Genomic DNA, 12,773 nt, shown 5'->3' with positions numbered 1-12,773 from the left:
CTCTATACCTGCATCACTTACTCGTTCCGTGCAATAAATACCTGCCCGATTCACTAAATCCTCAACCAGGAAATCAGAAAAATATTCAGATACTGAATAAATTAAACCATGGAGAATGGCCAATCTTTAGTTCCAGTTTGGGTTACTGGTTTAAGACAAGATAAGAAAATGTATGTCAGACATTGTTCAGTTAATGAGAAATGTATCTTGAAATTTCATGCACTGACCTTGAAGTTATGTAAAATAGTGAATGCGTTTAGAAATGAATTGTTTGTGTGGAGGACCAGAAGTAATTCAGCACATTGGACAGCTCCCAGTGCTAAACCACATCTGCAGAAGAATATCTGAATGATGCAAATGTTTTTGTCCTTCCTGAACATTAAGAAAGTATTAAGAAAAGCCACATCTGCATTAGTACCTTGCAGACATAATTAAAAATATAATCCATTTTTTTTTTTTTTAAAAAAGTCATTTTTAGCATCCATTTGGCAACAATATTAAATCACACTGTCCTCAATGGCTGCCATAGAGCACCACACACTTCGTCTGACTCTGACTTCGTCTAAATGTGTATTGCATGTATATGAGACAGATAATTAAATAGAGAAGAGTAACTGAGCTTGTTTGGGTATTGTTAAAGGGATAGTTCACTTTGAAATACATTTTTTTTCAATTTTGATATTTTTTGGTCAAATCGTTCTTGTCTGTCAGTCATATAATGGAGGTATATGGGGTCCAACTCAAAGAGCGAGCACAGAGAAGTCCAAATTAAACATGATTTAATGACTTGTAAATGTAAGTACACACTGATGGCCTAGGACATGAAATGAGCGGTTTGTGTGAGAAAAAGAGCAGTGTTTACTGTATATTGTTTTGCCACATCCAAGTACTCTGAGGGCGAGGGCGCTTCTGTCTGCGCAAGTGCCGGAAAGCCCCAGCAGTGATCTCTTTTTTGGATTTTCCAAGATGGCGCTGCCCATACCCCCCATAAACGGCCTTAAAACCGTTCTTCAGAAAGTCTGTGGGTGACATCACAGACACTTTGTTTTGGTTGATTTATTTACAGTCTATATATCTATATCTATATCTATGTCTATATATATATGTATGTATATATATATATATATATATATATATATATATATTAGAGCCCGACCGATAAAGGATTTTGAAGGGCGATACCGATACAAATATTTTTGGGTTTTAAAATCCGATATTCCGATATATCGGCCGATATTTTTTTTTATTATTAAATATTGTTGGATTTCACACACGTGTAAATGAAAAGCTAACTTTTCTGCACAAGATACGTTTGATACTTTTTCTCTATGTCTAAATGTTCACTCCTTGCAAGTATAACTTATATTTTACAATGGAGGGACTGTAACTAGAGATATACTAGTTATAAATACAGTAATAATTACTTTATTTAGGCAGAAAAAGTTCATTGTGGTTTCCAAGCTCATTAATGTTAACGTTAGCGGTCTTCCACTGATGATAGTGGCATTAGCTAGCTTTGTGGTTAGCTTGTCTATGATTAGCAATAGATACCATCATACTGCAAATTGTAAAACATACATTTTCAATATAACAGGCCAAGGAGAGATGATTGAAGCGTGTTTCGTCCATTTTTATTTTATTTTTTAAATATTCATTTATCGGCCATTATAACTGCCGATACCGATATTATGGAAAATGCCTAATATCGGCCGATAATATCGGCCGGCCGATATATCGGTCTGGCTCTAATATATATATATATATATATATATATATATATACATATGTAGAATTATACCTTGATCATCTTGATCATCTTTTTATTTTTATTTTTTATTGCAAATTAACAAAACAGTAACACATACAAGTTAAGAAGTCAGTGACACACATACAATACAGAAGAGAAAAAAAAGCACAAAAACAAAACAAAGGCAACGAAATACAAAACAGCCCAACACAGTCATCGACAAAGTGCTGTTTGTAGACACACAAGATCCTATAGATGTTATAGATGGGGGCAATCCGGTAGTATCAATTCAAGGTAAGAATCAACCCAACAATCACAAAAACAACAATAAAATGTTCATATTATTAGTGATGGTAGCATCAATGATAGTGTTCACAATGATAATATTCATGGTAACATAGTAGCATTAGCGCTAGCAATCTACAACAATAGTGACAATTGTACTGATAACAATAACAATACATTTAGCTCAGTCAATATTGTCACCGTACATTTGCTCTAAACTCGCCGCTGCCAGCAACACCCAACCCCCGTAGTTAAGCTTCTAAGCTCCATTGAGTTTCCCTCTAAAAAGTATGCTGGGGCATTTTTGTATTTATGAATGCATGTGAATGATCACAAAATGTAAGATATGGGGGTTAGAAAATGTATATATTTATATCATTTTATGTAGTTAATCGAAGAGTGCCATTTCAGTTTTTCTCCTCCAAAAATCAGCATGATTAAAATGTGATATTAAGTTACTACAACAGTTTAATAAACAATAATTTAATTACAACTACAACATGTTACAGAATAATGTAATATATTAATGAAAAATAGCCTATAAAGAACCTTTGTGCCAAAAGGGTTCTTTCTTGTCATTATAGAACCTTTTTTTTTAAGCATAAAAGGTTTTTTGGAGTTGAGTAAAGAACCCTATATGCTTCATATATAGAACATAATGGACCTTTTTTTCTAAGAGTGCAAAAGGCATCCTTTTATTTCGGTACTATAATGCAAGCAAACCCTTCTCAGCCACTAGCAAATCTGAAATCAACTCTGAAATGAGTCAAATGCGGTTGTGCGAGCACACATGTTTGCTTGCAGTTTGTGTTCTCCCGAATTTATTTGGAAGTAACAAAAATTCTTTGGGAAAAATTTATCGAGGTAAAAGTATAGGCCTACATTTTATTAAGTAAAATATAGACAACTAAAATATCTCCATTGACTGTAATTAAGAATTATTAGTTTGTTACATTACACAACTGTTCATACTGTACAATCTATATTTTCTATCCCCAAAGGCCTACACTAAGCCCTTAACCTACCCATCACAGAAAACTGAATTATATTTACATGACATTACATTTCCTATATTCTTCTTCAAGAATATATTTCACTTGGAAACACGTCACAATAGGGCAGATGATTGTGAAGATAATATTTTTTTATAAAAAAGCATCACACTTTTGTTTATTGTGTAATTGATTTCTCATATGATGCAAAGACCTTCATGTGTTACTTTTTCTGTTTTAGAATAATGCGGCTGATTTCAGCTCAGTGGACAGCTGTTAGTGTCAGTAACAAGCTGAGCAAACTTCCTTGCAAATGTGTGCGTAACAAACACACAAAACCACAGAAAGGCTAATGGAAACATTTGTGACTGCATGGTGACCACTGTGATCAAGTAAGAGTTGTGAAGTTTGAGTTTGAAGACATGTCACAGCAGCAAATGTGAGGCGTATGCTGTAAGTGGTCTAAATATAAGAGCTGTGGTTTCCTGTTTTGACATGTTTACACGTTGCTTGTTTGAACCCACTACAATATGACAGAGAACATCACTTTGATTAAAAAAATATTTGACCAATCAAAAGCACAACCTTTCTCAAGTGAAGATGCTTATCTGCATGTCTGAAACCAAATTATTTGATTCTAAACACATCCATCATACCAATCAGATATACAAAAGTTGTATCTCCCTTAAGTTCTTTTTCATGATTATTTTCTATTTTTGTGAACTAATCAGAGCAATTCAGAGCAAAAGAAGTCTATTGGGTAACTAATATTTAGTTAATACTGCTCTTACTCCTTGTACATACACACAATAACCGAATTTAATGACAACCCCCATGACGTGAAACATTCTAGACAAGATTTTCCATTGACGGGAACCAATCAGACGAGAGCTGCCGTCTGTAAGACCCTCGTAGTGTCAGTTATTCACAGTCACTCACAGAGATGGAGAGGCCAAGAAATGCTTTCATCGCGTTTATGTGTAAGAAAAAAGGGGTTATGGGAAAGTTTTCGGCTGTTTTGAGAGTTTTTCAAATGTCAATATTACTGTGCATATTTTTAAATGGTAGTGCATTTCAAATTGAAGTGCTTTATTAAGTTATTTTGCACTTTTACAGGTGTTTTGTTGTTCATTCAGATAAGAGTCTATGGAGCAGAAGTGGAGATGAAAGTCAGACCAGGAGACAACATCACTCTCTACTGTGATCGCTCTGTAACTCTTGGTTTCCGCTTTGTATGGATAAGAAACAGCTGTCATGAAAACCAAACCTCTCTTGAAATAGATTTTAGGAAATGGGATCTAGAGTTATTTAAGCGTTTCAGCTTTGTCTACAACCGCTCCAGTAATTCACATGATCTACATATTACTAACATCAGTGTGTCTGATCTGGGACTGTATTACTGTGGAGAAATAGAGCGTAAGGTAAATAAAGATGAAAAAGGCATCCTCTCCTCATCTGAAGTGTACTATTATGGAAACCGAACAACTCGTCTCTCTTTTGCAGGTAAGAAACATTATTACAAATGCTTATTATTATTACAATATTGCTTGTGTAATTCTGGAGAACTTTCTCAATGAAGGAGTAAGATGAACAGAACAAAAAATATATATATATTTTTATTAATATTCATTGATACTTTTTTGTTGTATTGAGCAAATGGCTTCTTGTTCGGAACCCTTTACACCTTATGACTATGCATACAATTAACATTCATTGATATATTTATGTTTATTTTATACAGAGAATGTAACATTGTGTTCTGGACCCTCAAACATCTCCCCCACTCCTCCTCTATCAGACTGTGTTCTCTGCTGGACGCTGCTGTTCAGTGTGTGTCCGCTGTGTGTTCTCCTCTCCTCACTCTGTGTGTACTGCCTCGTTCAGAGGAAAACTGCAGGTATCATTCACCATTTCCTACTCTTCTTTTGCATTGCCACAGTTTTAATTTGAATATAAAGAATAAACAGCTTTGTCAATTTGCATACTTTGGAAAAGCAAAGCCTGCACACAAACCATTTATGTGATGTTCAAATTTAAACAATTAGATGCTGAAACAGAACAAAAAGACCATTTGAAAAGAGGAAATACAATTGAGGTATGAACAATGCAAACATGCTCTTTCATTATAGACATTTAAATATAATATGAAAGATGAAAACTTAAGTTCTTTCATTCCAGGGTGAGGAGGAAGAGGTGTGTTACGCATCTTTAGACGTGATAACCAGGAGACAAAAACAACGCAAGACAAAGCGAGTCCAGTGTTCTGACTTCAGTACATATGCTCAGGTCAGAACAGAAACAGAGTAGAACTAAAGTAGGACTGAAGCGCTTTCCGAAATATTCCAAATATGATAAAAGTTGCAGGTTTCATCATCATGTACCACATATGCAATGATACAAGGTAGTGGACTTTCTACCATTACATCTGAATGTTAAATATATACTTGGATACCAGTCCCACTTTATATTAAGCGTCTTTACTAACATTTAAATTAATAATTTTTTAGTAATTTCTTATTATACATACATATTTTTACAGGGTACTTTTATTTTAAAATAGCTGCATATAGCTGTAATTACACTCTAAAAATGCTGGGTTGTTTTAACCCAATTTTACTGTAAAAAAATATTGTGATTTTAATGGTAAAAGATTAGATGTGATAGATCTAATGGTGAATTTCATGTAATTTTACTGTAAAATACCGTTAATTTAAAAGTTTTTAAAGTGAAAATGAACAACTCATTGTATAATTTACAGTGAAAACCCGTAAATTGACATTCCCACAATTTACCTTGTGACGCTTCACATTTAATGTTTTTTTTTGTTTGTTGTTGAAATAATTGTTTCTTCATAGTTTGCTTAGTGTTTTTCTAATCAGTTATGTACATTGGGTTTTTATGTGACATTTAATGTTGTTAAAATTAATGTTTATTGCCTCTTTCAAATTTCTTGTGTTACCATGATTTAATGTTTGAGTGAATGACACTTTGCAGCTTCTATATATTAAAAGTACATTACTTGTGGAAGAGCTACATGTGATGAGCTTCCATATATCATGTGACTCTCATCACTTTAATAATTAATTAACAAAAAACTTTAATTAACTGGTAATTTAACATTATATCAAATAACGAACTACGGTTTATTTCTGTAAATTTTAAGTTAAGTCTGTAAAACTTTGCTATCATAAAGTCTTGCTACTTTCTGGCAGCCACAGCTGCCGGTATTTTACCGTAAATTGAACACATTTTATTTTACAGTGTATGGACAAACCCAGCCATTTGGTTACATTTTTAAATTTCATTTTTAAAAATTACAACCCAGCATTTTTTAGAGTATAATATCTGTAATTACATCTATAATTAGACTGTTGATCCTTCCCTGCCTCCTTACATCTAACCATACCATGAATATATCCCTAATCCCACCTCAACAGAAGCAAATGTGTTTGAAGATAATAAGCGTTTTACCTAACTTTTTTTATGTTTATGTTAGTGCATAATTAAAGACACCTAATATAAAAAGTGACAGGATGCTTCAAACTTTTTCACACTTTTCAAACACAGATACTTGTTTTTACTGTCTATTATTCTTACTGTTGTTACTTTGTTGTTACTCTGGTCCTCATTGCAGTACAATGTTGTTTTCCTCTATTAAAAGTTTCTTTGTGGACACACAGCGATGACCTAAATAACAGGATGTAGAAGTGGGTTTCCTGTATGAAGTGGGTATTAGTTTAAGGTATTTCTATTTGTCTCTATTTATTTATTTCTATTTGTAAACTCAATGATTGCAGCGTTTATCTGACTCATTTTTATAGCCTCATTAAATTTTCCCAAAACTTAATCTGTGGGGGGTGAACATGAAGCATTTTGTGCTTGCTGAGTATATTTGCGTTTGGATAACGGTAAGCAAAATGTAATCAGGCAAACTGTCTATCTTATTTTAAGACTATCTATCTCATGACTTTAAAGTTAAAAGACAAATGCCCACTTAAGTTGCTTTTTGCAAGTAAATATATATATTCTCGTCTTTTCCTCTTATTTTTCTTTGAACTGGTGCATGTTAGGTCGGCTTCTTTTTCTAAAGCTTGTAATTCTTTTGAAGAGTTCAAATCTAATTGAAATCAAAAATTGTAATATTCAAAGCATGAGAGTTGGTCTTCAAAGGAGTTTTAATGGAGAGCACCGTCTGTGTCTTTTTCTGATGAAGGGTCTTGCTTTGTTTCCAGTTAAAAAGATAGCCATCTTGACCACAAATGTTTCCATTCAGTTTAGTGCTGTGTGCATACGAGACAGAAGAAAGAGGTTGATCTGTGTAAATGTTCATGTGGTGAGTTTGTGGTGACATTTTTTTTCTATGCAGTGTCTGCAAAAGGTTAGGGTCTTTAGACTCTATAATGGATGAGGAAGTATCACATTTACTGCATCTCTCAGAATGAAGCACAAAGAGCTGGTTTAATTTTTTTTTGTATTCGCTTTCCTTTTTACGTTGGCAATGCATCCCACAAGACCTCTCAAATGATGTTCAAATGATGCTAAATCAGTGCTATGCCATTTAATATAAATGTGTCAAAAGGAATATGCATCTCTTATCTGTAGAGTTTGTCACTGTATTGTTTATAGTATGGCAGTGTATATTTTTACTTGTCCATGATCTGTTATTATAGACGTCTGAAAGAGACTCATGGTGGTCAGAGCCATCAGTGAATTTACTTTTGTTAGGGGCCTGAGGGGGGCAGTGTGGGTTTGCTTTTTGTAAAATGTCTAAAACCTTTCAACTAATTGTCTTTTTTCACATTTATTTGACTAATATGTTAAAGCACATTTTTTTTATATGAAGGTAATATAAGCAAATAAATGTGTCATATAAATTAATGTTATGAGTCAGTTTATTCAGTGTCCCTCGTTGTGCTTGGCAAATCATTAAAGATACATTAAAGATAAGTGACAAAAGAACATATACGGTAAGAATATATTTGTTTATTATTATTGTTGTTTAAAGTGTAACTTTGTGTGTGTGTGTGTGTGTGTGTGTGTGTGTGTGTTTCTGGCCCTATAATATGAAATGACAAAACATCATAGCCACTATCTGTGACCAGTAGGTGGCGCTCATGGAGTTTCAGCAACAGTGTTTTGCTGTTCAGTCCAAAAAAATAAATAAAAAATAAATAAAAATCCATTCCACACTTTGCAGAAAGCAAGTCTGACAAAGAAAACTGGATTATAGAGTTATTAGAGGGTTGCAGTAACCCTGTTTGTAGTTGAATTAAAAGGGCAAATAAGGTGTGGGTGATAACGAGATATTTAGACAAGTCCCTTATTTATTCTATAACGAAAGTGCCTCATCTGCACAACATCTTTATTTGAAACCCCAAAATCTAACACAGTCTCATCCCAAGACGTCATAACTGACGTCTTTTGACCATACGTCAACATCCGCCTTTAAACGTCAAGGTTATTATTAACTGATTTTGTATTAAACTATTATTAATTATCAATAACTAAAACTAAAACCATAAAAACTTTCCGTTCCATAAAATAAACCTTTACTGAAATGAAATAAAATGTAAAAAAAAACAAAAACAAACCCTACAGTATCCATTTATTATTATGATTATGATTATGGATTAACAGGCTATATGGTGTTTATTAAATACAACTGTTCTGCTTTATTCAACAGCTCAATAAACAAGCACAGCAGTGGTGATTCGTTCCTGAATGAATCAGCATTTTTGAACGAACCAGTGATCAGTCGGGAATCCATTTTTCATTGCGCTATACCTTAAAACACTATACTCACTTGAGACAGTGGCTGCGTCCGAAATCACATACCATCATATACTATAAAGTAGGTGAAAAACAGTGTGAAACAAAAGAAGAATGTCCGAATTCACAGCACTCATAAAAGAGTAGGCAAAAAGTATCATGACCTTCCTCTTCCGGCAAGATTCTGAAGTGTGCATACGTTGGACACTTTACTATCTCATAGGGCCACAAATTAAAATGACCTGTCATGGCGAATATAGTATGTCAAGGTTACACCAAGGTTTTATTTGAGTTTATTTGAATAGGGACAAGTATGTTACATAAGCTCATGTTCCATACAGGATTTTAGCCGAGGCTAATTCTCAATATTAGTCCTAGTGGGCCTTTACATAAAATTAAACAATACACAGTTAAAATAAACATAATAATACAGTATAACACAATATAAGCTGAAAGTCAGTGGTCACATTTCTGACATAAGAGTCTTTACGTTTGTTTTTGAAAAGGACACAGTTTGACCCTCCTTTCAGTTTAGTGGGTAAACAATTCCAGGCAAACAGCAGGTGATGGCTTGCTGGCCAATGGATGCCCGCATGGAAGGTACGCTTTCCGGGTGCTGGTTTATCCTCTTGCTCATTCCAGGAAACCTAATGGGCATCATACTATCGCTGTAGCTGAATAAAGAGAAGATTGAAATGCTTAGATTGATTTATTGAATGTTGTCTTTTGTTGGACAAGAGGTTCATAAATGCTTCTCAGGTTTAAAAAGATATTTAACTCATGTTGCTTTTTCAAATGCACATTATAAGTTACTCAAACTCACAGTGCTGGAGCAGACAAAGCTGTACGCCACTGACAAGCTGCACATAAAAAATAATCTCCGCCAATTGCATTATTATTATTTTTTTTTTATCAATTATTATTAATTGTGCAGCCCTATTCTATATAGTATCAATGTGTGTAGTATGAATGTAGATCTGCCATGTTGTCATTATAATGTGACCTAGCAGCATCAGCTGTGTCACTTCACTGCCATTCACAAATCCTCTCCCGTGGCCTCATGGGATAGTAAAGTGCCTATGCACACTTTAGAATTTTGCAAGTAGTTGGCTATCCGTTTTTTTTTTTTTTTTACACATACCACATACTCTTTTATGAGTACTATGAATTCGGACATACTTATTTTGTCACATACTATTTTTCACCTATAGGGAAGTATGTGATTTCGGATGCAGCCTTGGTCTTGGTAAGACCTTGGTAAAATGCTTGCAAAGGGTCACAATGTAAAACTTGTGCAAAAAGGGCCAAAGGCTACTCCTACTAAAAAAATATTTTTCTATAAAAATGTGTTTTTAAAATATGTAAAAATAAAATGTTCTATGTGGAATTTGTTGTGGGCCACTGTAGACTCTGAGGGAAAATAGTATCATTAGTTTGACACAAGAAATACACATGCAAACCTAAAAACAACAGGAATAAAATAGCTTGACCTTAATTTGGATTTGGCGTGAAGTTTATTTTCCCTTGCGGCATTCATTTCTGTTTCCATGTGAGTAGATATCAGACCTTCTTTCAGCTTAACAACAGAGAAGTCAAACATAGACAATGTCGATTTCGGTCAGTCGAGGAACAGATGATTTCCTTCGTGGTTGTGCCAGCTGCTGTCGATGTCATGCTGTGTGTGTGTGTGTGTGTGTGGGTGGGTGCGGGGCACAAACGCTGATTGCATCATGTCATTCTCGACCTTCATTTTTAACTGTGTAGTAGTATGGAATGATATTATCAAATATCGTATTATAATTAAAAATTACAATAAAAAAATGAATACATTTATTTCAATAATTAAAATATTAATAATAACTTTATTTGATTATTCATTAATTCAGTTATGTTTTTTTTTTTTTTTTTGCCGTCTAACCAATAAAAATACATTTTACTGATTTACTACATTCAATGTTGGCCTATCTTAAAAAGTGTATTTTATGGGCTCTTAGTTTTATGAGCTTTAATGATTATGATTAAGCTGAAAGCACTGATGCCATCAGTGACCAAATGTCCCCCCATGAATAGTAAAATCTGATTTATTTTTGAAAAAAAAAGCATATAAATAACACTTAGGGATGTTTTTTGAACATGTAAAACTGCATACAGTTTTCTGTGATGGTAGTTTAGGGGTAGGGTTGTAAGGTGGTATAAAAATCATTATTTCTATGGAAAGTTCCTATAAAACATGAAAACACAACATGTTTGTGTGTGTGTGTGTGTATCAGCTATCAGTGTTGTAGTCGAGACCACCTCACTCGAGTCCGAGTCGAGACCGAGACCAGAGAGAGTCGAGTCCGAGTCAAGACCGAGTCCATAGAGAGTCGAGTTCGAGTCGAGTCCGAGACCAGAGACAGTCGAGTCCGAGTCGAGTCCGAGACCAGTGAGGGTTGATTACCTAATTTACTTTTATTTACTTAGAGAAATACTTTTTTTTGTACTGAATTTACTTAGAGTTTAAAAAATATGATCAGTTTAGGGTAAAAAGGCCACATAGTAGGTGGTGTTAAAAGTAATTTTATTACAATTTGTCATGCGCAGTTGCGCACTAGAAAATCACCAATCACTGGGCGTGTCAATCAATTTAAAGAAATATTTTATTAACATACATTAATAATCATGAAAAATATTTTTGAATTTAACTCAAGTGGACTCGGGAATAAGTCTGAGTCCTAAAAAAAAAAATGTTCGAGTACGAGTCAATTCCGAGTCCAAATGCACACGAGTCCATGACAAGACCAAGACCATTAAAATGGTCTCGAGACCGAGTCCGAGACGAGTCCGAGTCCCGAGTACTACAACACTGTCAGCTACATATGTGTGTATGAAGACATACATGTATAATACAAAAAAAAAAAAAGAATACATGCTTTCAGGCTTATAGCAACTCTTTGCGCTATACTGTCACTGTGTGTTTTAGCTCTGATGGGAATAGAATATTACAGGACAGTAATTTGTTAGATAATCACCCACATATTTTTATATGATGTGTTTCATTCTTATGTCTGAAATAACCACATAACCACAAAAAGACACTCAAAAGCCTGAAAGAGAAGTGTATAGAGGACAGTGATCTAATACATACAGTGCTGTAGGGGTTGAAAGGGCTGCTGTAAAAATACACTCACCTAAAGGATTATTAGGAACACTGTGTTTGACCCCTTTCGCCTTCAGAACTGCCTTAATGCTACGTGTCATTGATTCAACAAGGTGCTGAAAGCATTCTTTAGAAATGTTGGCCCATATTGACAGGATAGCATCTTGCAGTTGATGGAGATTTGTGTGATGCACATCCAGGGCACGAAGCTCCCGTTCCACCTCATCTCAAAGATGCTCTATTGGGCTGAGATCTGGTGACTGTGGGGGCCATTTTAGTACGGTGAACTCATTGTCATGCTCAAGAAACCAATTTGAAATGATTCGAGCTTTGTGATATGGTGCATTATCCTGCTGGAAGTAGCCATCAGAGGATGAGTATGACAGCAGCATATCACCCTGTAGCCCAAGACTGGTTGCCCACTGAAGCTAAGCAGGGCTGAGCTTGGTTAGTACCTGGATAGGAAACCTTCTGAGAAAACCTAACACAGTCTCATCCCAAAAAGTCATATAACTGACGTCTTGGGACGTTTTTTGACCGTACGTCAATATCCGCCTTTTTAGGGCCCCCTTAAACGTCGGTAGATGGCGATCCCGGGCCGTCATACAACTGACGCTTTACCTTTAACGTCAGTTAGGTGACGGGTTAGGTTTAGGGTTAGGTTTAGGTCTGGGGTAGAGTTAGGATCCCATAACCTCATCTACCGACGTTTAAGGGGGCCCTAAAAAGGCGAATATTGACGTATGGTCAAAAGACGTCCCAAAACGTCAGTTATATGACGTCTTGGGATGAGACCAGGTTGGAAAACCAGGTTGCTGCTGAAAGAGGTGTAAGTGAGGCC

General features: G+C 34.9%; 1 protein-coding gene across 1 annotated transcript; it reads left to right on the top strand.

Annotated features, from left to right (window-relative positions):
• Positions 1 to 3,857: 3,857 nt before the first annotated feature.
• Positions 3,858 to 7,902, top strand: LOC120481195 (uncharacterized). The gene is made up of 5 exons (XM_089132424.1): positions 3,858 to 4,004; positions 4,141 to 4,527; positions 4,766 to 4,921; positions 5,070 to 5,119; positions 5,203 to 7,902. Exons 1-5 carry the CDS (start codon positions 3,968 to 3,970, stop codon positions 5,329 to 5,331), a joined length of 759 nt encoding a protein of 252 aa, XP_088988550.1. The 5' UTR covers positions 3,858 to 3,967; the 3' UTR covers positions 5,332 to 7,902.
• Positions 7,903 to 12,773: the final 4,871 nt, after the last annotated feature.

This window comes from Pimephales promelas, chromosome 6 (assembly GCF_988280905.1).
Source record: "Pimephales promelas chromosome 6, fPimPro1.hap1.1, whole genome shotgun sequence".
NCBI lineage: Eukaryota > Metazoa > Chordata > Actinopteri > Cypriniformes > Leuciscidae > Pimephales > Pimephales promelas.
Note: the sequence above shows the minus strand (reverse complement) of the source record. Positions and strands in the feature narration are given on the sequence as shown.